The 17,400-nt window shown below is 44.2% G+C and overlaps 1 protein-coding gene across 1 annotated transcript; it reads right to left on the reverse strand.

The window, feature by feature from the left end:
• Positions 1–2,762: 2,762 nt before the first annotated feature.
• On the reverse strand, positions 2,763–13,275 carry LOC311144334 (keratin, type I cytoskeletal 18-like; the record flags this gene model as incomplete). Its single annotated transcript, XM_084180370.1, has 5 exons — positions 2,763–2,867; positions 4,802–4,963; positions 5,974–6,130; positions 12,497–12,579; positions 12,868–13,275. The coding sequence occupies 5 exons, from the start codon at positions 13,273–13,275 to the stop codon at positions 2,763–2,765; spliced, it is 915 nt and encodes a 304-aa protein (XP_084036496.1).
• Positions 13,276–17,400: the final 4,125 nt, after the last annotated feature.

Raw genomic sequence — 17,400 nt, forward strand, 5'->3', positions numbered from 1 at the left:
AAGGGGGGGGGGGGGATGACATGCTCTGATTCAGTGGAAACATCATAAAATAGGCCTACCTGATTACTTCTTATCCCTTGCGCAAATAGCCTACAGCTGTGTCTGTCCCGAGCTCACTGGTGCAGGAAACTCTGAGGGCCCAGAACATTTAATACAATGTTGCAAGGAGCTTCAGGCTGTACCCAAGTTAGTAGTTGATACAATGCGTAGCCAATGTGATTTAGAAGATATTTATTTTTATCAGGATATTTTCTACCTGCAGGCTGCAATGTTTTTATTTGTTGGCTTTATAGGCTATTTTTACAAGTTAGCAATGGTAATAGAAGTTACTTTTTATGTTTGTATCATTTTCATTTAGATTTGGATAGAATTTTGATTAACCACATCAATGATTTTGAGATACGAAGACGTCATTATAAATTCAATGAAACTGTTCCACGAAAATGTGCATATGAAAACCATAACTGGCACGCAGATAGGTAGGAATGGTAAGATAAATTGGCATTCCACATGCGAAAGTTTGCTGACTCCTCATGTAGCCTATTACTGGCAAATTCAGGAGAGTAATGGCAGAATCTGCAAAACCCAGTAGGAGCGGGAGGAGGGATGTTCGGGACATGTTATCTTGATGTCTGGCTCCCTCTTGAGTCATTTGTGTCTTATTTCATCAAACAGTGAGCTTAAAGCATCAGACAAGCTCAGTGAAAATATAGGTGATTTTATTAAAACACATAGGTTGTGTCTATATATGGAAAAATACATGTTTTTAAATTTCGCCCAATCGATTGGTCGAAACAACAGATGTTTGTTAAAAGGCTCTTGTCTCATCTTCTCATCCTTGTCTGAATTATACATCAATTAATCTAGCTGAAAAAACTCAACTCCACCATACAGTGCATTCGGAAAGTATTCAGACCCCTTGACTTTTTCCACATTTTGTTACATTACAGCCTTATTCTAAAATGGATTAAATAGTTTTTCCCCCTCATCAATCTACACACAATACCCCATAATGACAAAGAAAAAACAGGTTTTTAGAAAATGTTATCACATTTACATAAGTATCCAGACCCTTTACTCAGTACTTTGTTGAAGCACCTTTGGCAGCAATTACAGCATCGAGTCTTCTTGGGTATGACGCTACAAGCTTGGCACACCTGTATTTGGGGAGTTTCTCCCATTCTTCTTTGCAGATCCTCTCAAGCTATAATAATAATAATAATATGCCATTTAGCAGACGCTTTTATCCAAAGCGACTTACAGTCATGCGTGCATACATTTTTTTGTGTATGGGTGGTCCCGGGGATCGAACCCACTACCTTGGCGTTACAAGCGCCGTGCTCTACCAGCTGAGCTATAGACAAGCTATGTCAGGCGAGCAATACCTCGAGACTTCCTTAATATTAGACATCGCGCACCAGCTGTTATTGACAAATAGCTGTTCTGTCCTGCTGATGCACGGAAAACCCAGCCAACTGTATATTATCCGTGTTGTCGTTCAGCCAAGACTCGGTGAAACATAAGATATTACAGTTTTTAATGTCCCGTTGGTAGGATAGTCTCGAACGGAGCACTTCCAGTTTATTCTCCAGTGATTGCACGTTGGCCAATAGAACGGATGGTAGAGGCGGGTTACCCACTCACCGACAAATTCTCACAAGGCACCCCGATCTCCGCCTCCTGTACCTCCATCTTTTCTTCACACGAATGACAGGGATTTGGGCCTGGTCTTGGAGAAACAGTATATCCTTCGCGTCGGTCTCATTAAATAAAAAATATTTGTCCAGTTCGAGGTGAGTAATCGCTGTTCTGATATCCAGAAGCTCTTTTAAGTCATAAGAGACAGTAGCAGCAACATTATATACAAAATAAGTTACAAACAATGCGAAAAAACACACAAAATAGCACTGTTGATTAGGAGCCCAGTAAAATGGCAGCCATCCCCTCCGGCGCCATTCTAAGTAATATTATACACAGACACAGCCAGAGTAGACCTATACAGAGTCTATGGCTCTAGACTTCCAGACACCAGGCTCATCAAGTTACCACCTGTCAAACTCACCATCTGACCAGCAAGACCAGGGAGTGTCATTATTCACTCATTATTCAGCTTATAGATACAGTAGGTTGTTTATCAGGTTGAACAGACATACATGAACAGGCCTATTTTCCAAAGCAGCACCTTCTCTATGTAAATCTGGAGCTGCTGCAGTATGTGTAGATCTGCCCTCACATGTTACTGACAGTGCCACAAACATGGCCTTGACTTTTTTGTCTCTGTCTGGGTCCTGACACATTGATTAATTGACCTCCATTCACCATTCACTCAGGAGAGCAGACTATATCCACTGTGTGCACTGCAGCACTGTTGCTTTGTAATGGCAAAGCAGATGCAGGTGTGAAGCAACACACTAAGAGAGGATGACTCAATCTATTTGAGGAGTGTTTTTCCATGTGCCTCCCACAGGGTTCATTTTACAGAGATGCCTAGGGGTTCAGTATCCTCAAAATCCAGACTGAATTGACCCCAACCCTGCTTCTCATAAGTGGGAAAGCATAGGTAGAGGCAGAAGGAATGGTAGAGGACAGAAAAGGGTATGTGTCTGGACTGCGGAAGGAGGTATGTCTGGACCGAAAGGGTGTGTCTGGACAGAAAGGGGGTGTGTCTGGACAGCTAAAGGGTATGTGTATGGACTGAAAGGGGGCATGTATGGACAGAAGGGGGCGTTTGGACAGCTGGAAGAGAGCTGCAGACTGTCCAGTTACCCCTCCAGGGCCTGTAAGAAGCGGCGTCTTTCGCTGAGCTTGCTCTGAGCACAGTGCAGCGCATCACCGCTCTTCTTTACCTCCGACTGCACTGACTCCAGCTGCAAAACACACACACATATACACATACACACACACACATGTTCACGTGCACGTACACACACACACACACGCAGACACAAACACACACAAGCGCACATATCATACAGTGGGGAAAAAAAGTATTTAGTCAGCCACCAATTGTGCAAGTTCTCCCACTTAAAAAGATGAGAGAGGCCTGTAATTTTCATCATAGGTACACGTCACCTATGACAAACAAATTGAGAGAAAAAAATCCTGAAAATCACATTGTAGGATTTTTAATGAATTTATTTGCAAATTATGGTGGAAAATAAGTATTTGGTCACCTACAAACAAGCAAGATTTCTGGCTCTCACAGACCTGTAACTTCTTCTTGAAGAGGCTCCTCTGTCCTCCACTCGTTACCTGTATTAATGGCACCTGTTTGAACTTGTTATCAGTATAAAATACACCTGTCCACAACCTCAAACAGTCACACTCCAAACTCCACTATGGCCAAGACCAAAGAGCTGTCAAAGGACACCAGAAACAAAATTGTAGACCTGCACCAGGCTGGGAAGACTGAATCTGCAATAGGTAAGCAGCTTGGTTTGAAGAAATTAACTGTGGGAGCAATTATTAGGAAATGGAAGACATACAAGACCACTGATAATCTCCCTCGATCTGGGGCTCCACGCAAGATCTCACCCCGTGGGGTCAAAATGATCACAAGAACGGTGAGCAAAAATCCCAGAACCACACAGGGGGACCTAGTGAATGACCTGCAGAGAGCTGGGACCAAAGTAACAAAGCCTACCATCAGTAACACACTACGCCGCCAGGGACTCAAATCCTGCAGTGCCAGACGTGTCCCCCTGCTTAAGCCAGTACATGTCCAGGCCCGTCTGAAGTTTGCTAGAGTGCATTTGGATGATCCAGAAGAGGATTGGGAGAATGTCATATGGTCAGATGAAACCAAAATAGAACTTTTTGGTAAAAACTCAACTCGTCGTGTTTGGAGGACAAAGAATGCTGAGTTGCATCCAAAGAACACCATACCTACTGTGAAGCATGGGGGTGGAAACATCATGCTTTGGGGCTGTTTTTCTGCAAAGGGACCAGGACGACTGATCCGTGTAAAGGAAAGAATGAATGGGGCCATGTATCGTGAGATTTTGAGTGAAAACCTCCTTCCATCAGCAAGGGCATTGAAGATGAAACGTGGCTGGGTCTTTCAGCATGACAATGATCCCAAACACACCGCCCGGACAACGAAGGAGTGGCTTCGTAAGAAGCATTTCAAGGTCCTGGAGTGGCCTAGCCAGTCTCCAGATCTCAACCCCATAGAAAATCTTTGGAGGGAGTTGAAAGTCCGTGTTGCCCAGCGACAGCCCCAAAACATCACTGCTCTAGAGGAGATCTGCATGGAGGAATGGGCCAAAATACCAGCAACAGTGTGTGAAAACCTTGTGAAGACTTACAGAAAATGTTTGACCTGTGTCATTGCCAACAAAGGGTATATAACAAAGTATTGAGAAACTTTTGTTATTGACCAAATACTTATTTTCCACCACAATTTGCAAATCAATTCATAAAAAATCCTACAATGTGATTTTCAGGAGAAAAAAAAATCTCATTTTGTCTGTCATAGTTGACGTGTACCTATGATGAAAATTACAGGCCTCTCTCATCTTTTTAAGTGGGAGAACTTGCACAATTGGTGGCTGACTAAATACTTTTTTTCCCCACTGTACGTGTATATGCAGTAAACAATCAGGCTGGCACTGAAGAAGTATTCCATTGCACCAGCAGTGTTGCATACACACAGCATTCATGAGTACATCTACCCACATACAGTACACTGTACACAAACACAGACAATATACTGTAGAATACTTCTACTCAGTCTTAAGAGTGATATCCTACTGAGCTCAGCTGAGATCGTCATCATTACCATGCCAGACTTCTCACTGACCTTCTTCAGGTACCAGATCTCTGAGTCCTTCTTGTTCTTACGAGCAATGCCCTCATACTGGATCCTCAGCTCAGCCATTATGGCCTTAAGATCTGGGCCCTGGGCCGCATCCACCTCCACATTCACCTGCTCATTGTTCATACGGGCCTTCATGGAGCCCATCTCCCACAGGCACATGAGACCATGGTTGAGGTCAACTCCATTTCAATTCAGGCACCTCAGGAATTAAACTGGAATTAGAATTGGAATTGACCCCAAACCTGATGGAGAGAGACACACATTCAGTGGGCCTGGAGATTTAAAACTGTAATGGCTGATACTGATCGGTCCTAATCAATGTCTACACACTAACACCCAGATAGTTCAGCCGGTAGTTCATGTCAGTGTGTTGTTCCTGGTTCTATGGGGAGGCAGCCAGGTGGTGAGCCGTCTTAAAAAAGGTATCTGACTGAAACATTGACACAATACTGTCTGTTCAGAGGTAATAGTGTGTGTGTGCATGTGAGATATCCTTTCTACTAGGGAGCATGTGTAGCTGGCCACATTCTGGACACCATGCCTGGCTGTCTAAACACACTCCCTGTCACTAGTGGAGGTTGCGTGATGTGATGTTTGTTTGTTTGTTTGTTGTGTGTGTGTGTGTGTGTGTGTGTGTGTGTGTGTGTGTGTGTGTGTGTGTGTGTGTGTGTGTGTGTGTGTGTGTGTGTACAGTAGTCTGATAATGGTATCTACAGTCAGAGACTACAGAGAGTACAGGTTGTGGTCATTTTACTCACAATCATATTTCAGTGACATTCAACATGCCTGGGGGAGAGAAACTGTACCAAACTGTACCAAACTTGACCAAATTTAAAGATTTTTACATTTTAACACAAATACCTCTGTTACAAAAAAGCACAATTTGTCTATAATAATAAACATTATTTTAAGTCAAAAATATGCCTTAGGGAAACACCATATGAATCCACATGGTTTTTTGAGGATGTAATTCATATTTAAGAGTATGTGCACTGGGACAATCCAGAATCCAACTCTGTTTCCTGCAGCGACCCTCCACTGAACCAAAAACTGTTTGACAATGTTTGAGGTGATTAGGTTGACGTGTAAATACTCATCAGTAATAGGTGGACCTGTTTTGACATGACTTTTGACCCATGCAGCGGAGCTCTTACCTCATCATGATTCTTCTTGAGGAAGTAGAGCTCCTCCTTCAGGATGTTCAGATCTCCTCTGAGAGTAGCTATGATTTGGACGAGTTCTGACTTGGCCTTTCTCAGAGCAAGACAGTCCCTCTCTACAGACTGGCACAGTGGGGCCTCAGCCTCCCATCTACACAGATGAATTGTATCCACAGATGGATGGTAACAGAGACATAGACACACTCACACATGTACACATGCAGGTACACACACACACATGCAAGCAGGTACACACACACACATAACCATACCTCGGTCAACAGATACATCGCAACATACTGTGAGCATTGCTGCATTCCAACATCTGACTGTATACAGTCAATACATTGTGAATACTTAGGGACCTCGACACAGACTGTACTCTGGCGCCTTTTGCCTTGCAGATACCTCTGAAACGGATGATGTCTCCTTGATCCTATTGTCATGGAAATGTTCCTGTTTGTACTTTTCTATTTACCCATTTCTATGTTCTATGTTTGTGCTTTTCTATAAACCAGTTTCTGTGTTCATGCAAGTGACTGATTGAACGAATCCTCACTATCAGTATCTGCAATTTGGCAGTACGCCCAGAACCTTGTTTAGAGAAACTGATATCTCAGTTTCAAAGTCTCAGCTTAGAGAGAAGAAGCTGTTGTATGATTTTTAAGTAATTAATTTGCATTTTATTGCATGACATAAGTATTTGATACATCAGAAAAGCAGAACTTAATATTTGGTACAGAAACCTTTGTTTGCAATTACAGAGATCATACGTTTCCTGTAGGTCTTGACCAGGTTTGCACACACTGCAGCAGGGATTTTGGCCCACTCCTCCATACAGACCTTCTCCAGATCCTTCAGGTTTCGGGGCTGTCGCTGGGCAATACGGACTTTCAGCTCCCTCCCAAAGATTTTCTATTGGGTTCAGGTCTGGAGACTGGCTAGGCCACTCCAGGACCTTGAGATGCTTCTTACGGAGACACTCCTTAGTTGCCCTAGCTGTGTGTTTTGGGTCGTTGTCATGCTGGAAGACCCAGCCACGACCCATCTTCAATGCTCTTACTGAGGGAAGGAGGTTGTTGGCCAAGATCTCGCGATACATGGCCCCATCCATCCTCCCCTCAATACGGTGCAGTCGTCCTGTCCCCTTTGCAGAAAAGCATCCCCAAAGAATGATGTTTCCACCTCCATGCTTCACGGTTGGGATGGTGTTCTTGGGGTTGTACTCATCCTTCTTCTTCCTCCAAACACAGCGTGTGGAGTTTAGACCAAAAAGCTCTATTTTTGTCTCATCAGACCACATGACCTTCTCCCATTCCTCCTCTGGATCATCCAGATGGTCATTGGCAAACTTCAAACGGGCCTGGACATGAGCTGGCTTGAGCAGGGGGACCTTGCGTGCGCTGCAGGATTTTAATCCATGACGGCGTAGTGTGTTACTAATGGTTTTCTTTGAGACTGTGGTCCCAGCTCTCTTCAGGTCATTGACCAGGTCCTGCTGTGTAGTTCTGGGCTGATCCCTCACCTTCCTCATGATCATTGATGCCCCACGAGGTGAGATCTTGCATGGAGCCCCAGACCGAGGGTGATTGACCGTCATCTTGAACTTCTTCCATTTTCTAATAATTGCGCCAACAGTTGTTGCCTTCTCACCAAGCTGTTTGCCTATTGTCCTGTAGCCCATCCCAGACTTGTGCAGGTCTACAATTTTATCCCTGATGTCCTTACACAGCTCTCTGGTCTTGGCCATTGTGGAGAGGTTGGAGTCTGTTTGATTGAGTGTGTGGACAGGTGTCTTTTATACAGGTAACGAGTTCAAACAGGTGCAGTTAATACAGGTAATGAGTGGAGAACAGGAGGGCTTCTTAAAGAAAAACTAACAGGTCTGTGAGAGCCGGAATTCTTACTGGTTGGTAGGTGATCAAATACTTATGTCATGCAATAAAATGCAAATGAATTACTTAAAAATCATACAATGTGATTTTCTGGATTTTTGTTTTAGATTATGTCTCTCACAGTTGAAGTGTACATATGATAAAAATGACAGACCTCTACATGCTTTGTAAGTAGGAAAACCTGCAAAATCGGCAGTGTATCAAATACTTGTTCTCCCCACTGTAGCAAGTAACGACAAGAGAATCATTGAAGATGCACATCGGGTAATGAGGGAGATTACCGAGTGTGTTTGGGAATAGTACTAAGTGTTGTGTGATTGTGAGATATGACATATTAAGCTGATTGAAATTTGGCTGATTGAAATTTGGAAATTAAATGGATTGAAATTATTACTATTAAGATTAGAATTTGGATAATAAGATTGACATTTGGATATTAAGCTGATTGAAATTTGGATAACAAGATTGAGATTGAAATTTAGCTATAAATTACTGAGTGAATGAGAGCTGTCAGGGGACTAGCTCATGTGTAAAAGAGGTGAATGAATGCCACAACCAGTTCTGTGAGCTGAGTTTTCGATCTGTAACATTATCTAGGGAGTCTGTCCACCACCACCGTTGGATCTACAGGTAGAGGATAACATGTCTCAGAAATCTCATACGTAACATGTCTGGAGGATAACATGTGTCGTTAGAGATGAGGATAACATGATAACATGTCTCATTAGTAACGAGGATAACATGTCTCTGAGGTTAACATGACATGAGGATAACATGACTCATCAGTGGAGTTTGATGTATAACGTTATTATGTGTGTGGAGATATGAAAGAAGATAGTATTATTCCCGAATAAGCTGTTAAATAGAACAACTAGTGTAAATATCTAAACCCCTGTATGAATAGAACATTGGTGTAGAGTAGGAATTTTGATGTAACACAAATGTATAATGGGTTACTAGAGATAAAGTAACATAATATTGAGTATGATGGGTTATTAGAGATATAATGAAGTAACAATATAAATAATAATAATAATATACAACTTGCACACCCACACGTAGACTTACGTAAGTGGTGTAAAAAGTATTCGGAGAAATGTTCAGAGTGGTCCCTTTATGGATCATTTGAGGTATGATAAGGTTAAAGCATTGTATGGGACTTGACTTACCCCTAACCAATAAAACAATAAATAGAACCAATGAATGTTGAACATGATTTTCTGTTAACTAAACTTAAGGTTACAATTTATTGTACTCCCGATGGCGTTTTCGTTAATATCCCAAATGATGATGTTCTAAACCAATTAATGAGTAGGCAAAATGGAGACCGCATCTGTTTCCCTGTCTATGCTGTCTCAGGTGCCAGACTTATTAAGGACGGAGCGTGCCATCTACTGGGGACTTAGACAGTGCCAACCCAGTTAATACATATTGATCCCTCCAAAGAATGACATATGAATCTTAAAATAATATACATTTAATAAGTGTGAAGCAGAAAGTGAATATCCAACAGAACTTTGAAATAAATATCAAGAGTAACATTGTTAGGGTAGACTAAAATGAAAATAATGCCTTCCAATATGAAAAAGTTAGCATGTTTGTTTTGTTTTGTTTTAAACCTTGCAAAAGGGGGAAAAGCAGAATGTTGTTTGAGAGTGATCCATATGTATTAGTAGCAGTAGATTGAGAAGGTCTTCCTATTGGGAAAAATTGAGACCTAGTTGAAGGAAACAGATATGGAGACTAGTGAAAGTAACAAAGTAAATGGTCATTGGCTTGCAGATAGCACTCTAATAATTCAATAAGTTATTTATTTGATTGAGCATTGGCACTGATATTAAATTAGAGTCCGCTCACTCTTAATGGCCTGGTCCACTGCTCTCGTGTTTAAGTCATCTGTTGTTCGGGTTAGAGATAACCTTCCTGTGGAACAATAGATAGCCGCCAGTACAAACTGAACTCAAACAGGCTGTAAGAGAGACAGTGGGGAAAGATAGGGACAGTTTGTACAGAATTGTATTTCAATGGAACAGGTCAAACTGACAATGATTCCAAGAGAGGGGCTCTGGGATTGTTTACTTTAGAAGGTGCCTATTCAGCTTGAAGGGACACTGTATCATCTGATGTGTCTGAAGTTTAATTTTAATTCTGTATACGACTGATGGAATGTCCGCTACCAAGTTATTTTTTCATGTTTATCAAGGATTCTGTATCTCTCCCTTTGAAAGGCTTCCTAAGGCAAGTGCCTTGGGAGGGCAGTTAAAGTTACCCGGATCCAGCTGTTAAGGGAGCTCCCAAATTAAGTAATTTGTTTGTTTTTAACATACAATTTTTATCACATACACGCCAGCACCCACACACAACCCACCTGTTAATGAATATTTGTTAGTGGTTAATACTCTGTTTTGATTTATTGTGTGTTGTCTTTTTATTTTGGTTTTAGGATGCTGTACACAAATGACATTTTCTGAAGTTTCTTTTGTCAGAGTTTTGCACACACGTACATTCTCTTGATTAGAAGAAATGTACTGAAAAACTCAATGTAAACCTGATACACAAAATGTTTGAAATGTTTGAAATATCTTTAAATAATGTCTGAGGTACAGGAAAACAAACACTTAATAGGGCTGACTGACCTCCTGGTGAGGCCTGATCACCCTCACTAGAAAGACTGGAGACATTGGGTGAGATTTAAATGGGCTATGTAAACACTAATAATTAGAAGAAGTTTATAATTTATAAATAGTCCTATGAGTGATTCAGACCACGAAAAGGACAGAGAGAGAGCGCTGCCCCTGAATGAGGGACACATGTCTCTAGTCTATTTTACCATTACCTTATGGGATACAATAATTTTTTTGGACAGAGAGAGAGGTGTGTCCAAAGGGGGAATTATCAGTCCCCTGGGGCACTTTGGTAAATATGCAAATTGATTTTCTTCACATGCCTGCCAGTAAAAAGAAAAAAGATGTTGGTAATGGTTGACAGTTACTCCAAATGGATTGAAGTTTTCCCCACCTCGAGTGATATATGTCTATTGCTGTTGTTGTTTTCTTTTCTTTTCTTTGTTTTTGTTTGCTTCAATAACAAATCTCACCATATTGGGTCTGCTGGATGGTCGGGATTTCTCCCTAAGGATTAGCCCTCTAACTCCCTGACCTATACCTCTGCAGTGAGATCGCCAAGATGGTAGGGGAGTGTAAGCCAATTTGGAGAAAATAAATGGTTTCAACTGTGTGTTGCTATTCTCTTTGACATTTGTTTTAGAAATCTGTATTAAGAATATTGGTCGTAGTAATAATTTGTCATACAGTAAATAATTTGTCTGGATTTTCTGAGTCAGGTAGTAGAAATAATTTGTCATACAGTAAATAATTTGTCTGGATTTCCTGAATCAGAAATGCCCTAAACTAAACTGTTGTTCTGGTCTGTCCTCTCTCTCTAGATTATGGCGAAGGTGACCACAGATGGTGTCTAGATGCATGGAAGGGATCATTTGACCAAGAACAGTGCTTTATTGTGATTTATTATAATGATGTAGTTAATAGAAGTATAATCTTTATTATGATGCCATTTGATAGAACCTCCTTTTGATAGAAGCTTAAATCTAATGCTTACATTAAAATTTAATTATTATTATCACATAAGTGAGAAGAGGATGGAAATGTTTCTGTTTGTGCTTTTCTATTTACCAATTTCTATGTTCTATGTTTGTGCTTTTCTATACACCAATTTCTGTGTTCATGCAAGTGACTGATTGAACGAATCCTCACTATCAGTATCTGCAATTAGGCACTACGCCCAGAACCTTGCTTAGAGAAAGGGATATCTCTGTTTCAAAGTCTCCGCTTAGAGAGAAGAAGCCTTGTGAGGTATTGGTCTGTCACATGCGTGATCCAGCTTTTGTCTTCACATGAATGAAGCAAACATTAATTATGAATGATGAATAAGCTAAATCATGCAAATATAATTTGTCAGTATATAAGAGAACCAACGGGACTGCCCCATTAAAGTTTCTGACAGACGTTCACTATGGTGCATTAAGTTTGTTGGAACCTCTCCAGCATGCTGACAATAAACAATGATTCATTTAAGATTGACTTAGAGTGTCCCTGTGTAAGAATTTCCACGACAATTTGCCGTCACGAACATGATTATTGATTCTGCCTGCGGAGTTTTCCAGTGGGGGTCTGCGAGGAAAACCGGTGGCACATTTTATGAAGCAGCTTAGTTTGTCACATGCATGACCAAGTATTGGTCGTCACATGAATGAAGCAAACATTAATTATGAATGATGAATAAGCTAAATCATGCAAATATAACTTGTCGTTAGAGCTTCTGACAGACGTTCACTATGGTGCAATACGTTTGTTGGAACCTCTCCAGCGCGCTGACAATAAACAATTATTCATTTAAGATTTACTTCGAGTGTCCCTGTGTAAGAATTTCCACGACACTATCTATCTATTATGGCCAGTGTGAACTGATGGCCTCCTTTCTGTCTGTGAGCACTGTGGGAACAGGCTCTTTTTTCTCAGCATGACAGAGAGGTCATTTATCCAAAGTGCAATGCAGTTTAGTACTCCCATGTAAAAGAAAAGCCCCTCTATGTTGGCACTCACTTGACCCTGAAGTCATCGGCGGCCAGCTTGGCGTTATCAATCTCCAGTATGATGCGAGCATTTTCCAGGGTCTTCTTTCTCACCTGAGGAGTAGCAGGAAGGAACACCTTTACTTTAAAGTTAGACACTTAAGCACATAGGTACATATATGTAAGTGTCCCATCGCAGGAAAGCGAAGACGGATCGAATGTACTTGTGAAAGCAGAAAGTTGAGGAGCACGGCAGGGTGCATACATGAGACGTTTATGGAATAGGCCTACACAAATGTAAACAATAATTGTTCCTGAGTGTATTGTAAGCTATAATGGTACACAATTACTGGCTGGCTGATTACATATAATATTTATCATTAAGGCCGGGTGGGCACTGACCTTCTCTCCAATGGCGTGAGCCTGAGCCATCATGCCCTCGATATCGTGACCTTTGGGCGCCCGCTCCAGCATGAGTTGTTTGATCTTGCACTCTAGCTCAGCGTTGGATCTCTCCAGGGAGCATACCTTGTCCAGGTAGTTGGACAGCTGGTCGTTCAGGCCTTTCATTGTTTCGCTGTCGCTAGCGCCCACACCCATGCCATTCAGGGAGGAGAGGGTGCCCAGGACATTGAGCCCATTGCCCACAGAGAGGGAGCGGGTGAGGGAAAGCGTGCTGGCGGAGGACAGGGAGGAGACAGGGGCCTTGGAGCGACTCCGGCCACCACTGCCACTGCTGTTTCTCAGAGACATGCTGGAGAAGGAGGGATGGCGGACTGAGTAGCTGCGCAAGGAGAAGGCAGAGGCCATAATGTGTTTCTGCTGCGCTGAGGCAGAGTGGTGGAGAGAGTAGAGGTTTGTCAGTTGTCACTAACTGGCCAAGCCGCAAAGGCAGAAGTTCTACAATTTCTCTCATAAAAATCGGATTTTAAAACTAACCATAACCTTAACCACACTACTAACCAGAGTAGAGGAGGACTAAAACACACTGTTTGAACTATTATGTAGTCTGTAATCATATAGGATTTGGAGTATACAAACCCACTGTAACTGTAGCATTATGTCAATATGGAAACATACAGCATACAAACTGAATCATAATATTCATGGTGTACAGTAGACTCTCTGTCAATATTGTTTTAGAGAACATAACAGTATGTTTAAAATCATCAAAAATCATCCAATCATGCAATAGCCATGAAACTGAAGTCTCTGTCTCTTTGCACAAGACAAATTAGTTTTGCATCTAGATGTCACTACTACAGAGCTACACTGTGTTTTAACACTCGCTGTCACACCCTGATCAGTTTCACCTGTCTTGTGCTTGTCTCCACCCCCCACCAGGTGTCTCCCATTTGTCCCCATTATCTCCTGTGTATTTATACCAGTGTTTTCTGTTTGTCCGTTGCCAGTTCGTCTTGTCTCGTCAAGCCTACCAGCAGTTTTTCCATACGCCTGTTTTTCTAGTCCCTGTTTTCTAGTCCTCCCGGTTCCGACCATTTCTGCCTGCCCTGACCCCGCCTGCCATACCATTCTGCCTGCCCTGACCTCGAGCCTGCCTGCCGTCCTGTACCTACAGTGGCTTGCAAAAATATTCACCCCCCTTGGCATTTTTCCTATTTTGTTGCCTTACAACTTGGAATTAAAATGGATTTTTGGGGGGTTTGTATCATTTGATTTACACAACATGCCTACCACTTTGAAGATGCAAAATATTTTTTGTGAAACAAACAAGAAATAAGAAAAAAAACAGAACTTGAGCGTGCATAACTATTCAACCTCCCCGAAGTCAATACTTTGTAGAGCCACCTTTTGCAGCAATTACAGCTGCAAGTCTCTTGGGGTATGTCTCTATAAGCTTGGCACATCTAGCCACTGGGATTTATGCCCATTCTTCAAGGCAAAACTGCTGCAGCTACTTCAAGTTGGATGGGTTCCGCTGGTGTACAGAAATCTTTAAGTCATACCACTGATTCTCAATTGGATTGAGGTATGGGCTTTGACTAAGCCATTCCAATATATTTAAACGTTTCCCCTTAAACCACTCGAGTGTTGCTTTAGCAGTATGCTTAGGGTCATTGTCCTGCTGAAAGGTGAACCTCCGTGTCACGCCCTGGCTCTGGGGACTCTTTAATGTTGAGCCAGGGTGTTAGTTTCTATGTTTAGTTTTCTAGGTTTATGTTCTAGATCGTGTGGATCTATGTTGGCCAGGGTGGTTCCCAATCAGAGGCAGCTGATTCTCGTTGTCTCTGATTGGGAACCATACTTAGGCAGCCTGTTTTGCACAGTTATTTGTGGGATCTTGTTCCGGAGAGGTTTGTGTTTGTTTAACCTTAGGACTTCACGTATCGTTTTGTTGTTTTGTTGTAGTGTATAAAGTACTCATTAAAAGATGTACGCATATCACGCTGCGCCTTGGTCCGTTACTTATGACGATCGTGACAGAAGATCCCACCAAAGAAGGACCAAGCAGCGTGTTCAGGAGCAAACACCGGGAAAGGAACTGGAGAAGTTGGCGATGTCCCAGGTGGGCGAATGGTGGTCTTGGGAGGACATGTTCGCGGGCAAAGGGCCATGGGCAAAAGTTAAAGCCCTGGCGAGAGAGGAGGTACGGCGCCAACCGTGCCGTCGTCGGACAGGCGAGAGGCAACCCCAAGACATTTTTTTTGGGGGGGGGCACACGGCATGGACGACGGGGCTGCTGAAGGTAGCTACAGGGCGAGTTTGTGGACTAGGAGAGGAGGCCACCAGGTTACGGGGGCCATTGGTCATGAGGGGGAAGGAGAGTGTAGAGGCATGGCGAGAGGTACTGGGGTGTGTTACCAGTCTGGTCCGGCCCGTTTCTGATCCCCGCACAAGGCCAGTGGTGTGTGTTCCCAGTACGGTCCGGCCTGTTCCTGTCCCTCGCACCAAGCCTGTGGTGCGCGTCGCCAGCCCGGTCCGGCCTGTTCCTGTTCCTCGCACCGAGCCTGTGGTGCGCGTCGCCAGCCCGGTCCGGCCCGTTCCTGCTCCCCGCACCAAGCCCATGGTGCGCGTCGCCAGCCCGGTCCGGCCTGTTCCTGCTCCCCGCACCAAGCCCGTGGTGCGCGTCGCCAGCCCGGTCCGGCCTGTTCCTGCTCCCCGCACCAAGCCCGTGGTGCGCGTCGCCAGCCCAGTCCGGCCTGTTCCTGCTCCCCGCACCAAGCCTGTGGTGCGCGTCGCCAGCCCGGCCCGTTCCTGCTCCCCGCACCAAGCCAGTGGTGCGCGTCGTCAGCCCGGTCCGGCCCGTTCCTGCTCCCCGCACCAAGCCAGTGGTGCGCGTCGTCAGCCCGGTCCAGCCCGTTCCTGCTCCCCGCACCAAGCCAGTGGTGCGCGTCGTCAGCCCGGTCCGGCCCGTTCCTGCTCCCCGCACCAAGCCAGTGGGGCGCGTCGTCAGCCCGGTCCGGCCCGTTCCTGCTCCCTGCACCAAGCCAGTGGTGCGCGTCTTCAGCCCGGTCCGGCCTGTTCCCGCTCCCCGCACCAAGCCAGTGGTGCGCGTCGTCAGTCCGGCACGGTCCGTGCCTGTTCCACCTGTGCCTGGTCCGGCACCGGTCAGCCGCTCCACGCCGGAGCCAGAGCAATCCGCTCCACCGGTGTTCAGTCCAGCTCCGGTCAGCAGGGCCAGACCACGAGGGCGAGAGAGAGAGGGGTGGTCACGCCCGGAGCCGGATCCGCCTCCGAGGCGGAATGCCCACCCGGCCCCTCCCCTGTGATGTTTGGTTGGCGCGGTCGCAGTCCGCGCCTTTGGGGGGGGGGGTACTGTCACGCCCTGGCTCTGGGGACTCTTTAATGTTGAGCCAGGGTGTTAGTTTCTATGTTTAGTTTTCTAGGTTTATGTTCTAGATCGTGTGGATCTATGTTGGCCAGGGTGGTTCCCAATCAGAGGCAGCTGATTCTCATTGTCTCTGATTGGGAACCATACTTAGGCAGCCTGTTTTGCACAGTTATTTGTGGGATCTTGTTCCGGAGAGGTTTGTGTTTGTTAACCTTAGGACTTCACGTATCGTTTTGTTGTTTTGTTGTAGTGTATAAAGTACTCATTAAAAGATGTACGCATATCACGCTGCGCCTTGGTCCGTTACTTATGACGATCGTGACACTCCGTCCCAGTCTCAGATCTTTGGAAGACTGAAACAGGTTTCCCTCAAGGATTTCCCTGTATTTAGCGCCATCCATCATTCCTTCAATTCTGACCAGTTTCCCAGTCACTGCCGATGAAAAACATCCCCACAGCATGATGCTGCCAGCGCCATGCTTCACTGTGGAGATGGTGTTCTCGGGGTGATGAGAGGTGTTGGGTTTGCGCCAGACATAGCGTTTTCCTTGATGGCCAAAAAGCTCAATTTTTGTCTCATCTGACCAGAGTACCTTCTTCCATATGTTTGGGGAGTCTCCCACATGGCTTTTGGCGAACACCAAACGTGTTTGCTTATTTTTTTCTTCAAGCAATGGCTTTTTTCTGGACACTCTTCCGTAAAGCCCAGCTCTGTGGAGTGTACGGCTTAAAGTGGTCCTATGGACAGATACTCCAATCTCCGCTGTGGAGCTTTGCAGCTCCTTCACGGTTATCTTTGGTATAATTTTTTTATAATGGATTTGGTGCTCTGTGGGATGTTCAAAGTTTCTGATATTTTTTTATAACCCAACCCTGATCTGTACTTCTCCACAACTTTTTCCCTGACCTGTTTGGAGAGCTCCTTGGTCTTCATGGTGCCGCTTGCTTGGCGGTGCCCCTTGCTTAGTGGTGTTGCAGACTCTGGGACCTTTCAGAACAGGTGTATACATACTGAGATCATATAATAGATCATGTGACACTTAGATTGCACACAGGTGGACTTTATTTAACTAATTATGTTACTTCTGAAGGTAATTGGTTGCACCAGATCTTATTTAGGGGCTTCATAGCAAAGGGGGTGA

The sequence above is a fragment of the Coregonus lavaretus genome (assembly GCF_964263955.1).
Source record: "Coregonus lavaretus genome assembly, chromosome: 17".
NCBI lineage: Eukaryota > Metazoa > Chordata > Actinopteri > Salmoniformes > Salmonidae > Coregonus > Coregonus lavaretus.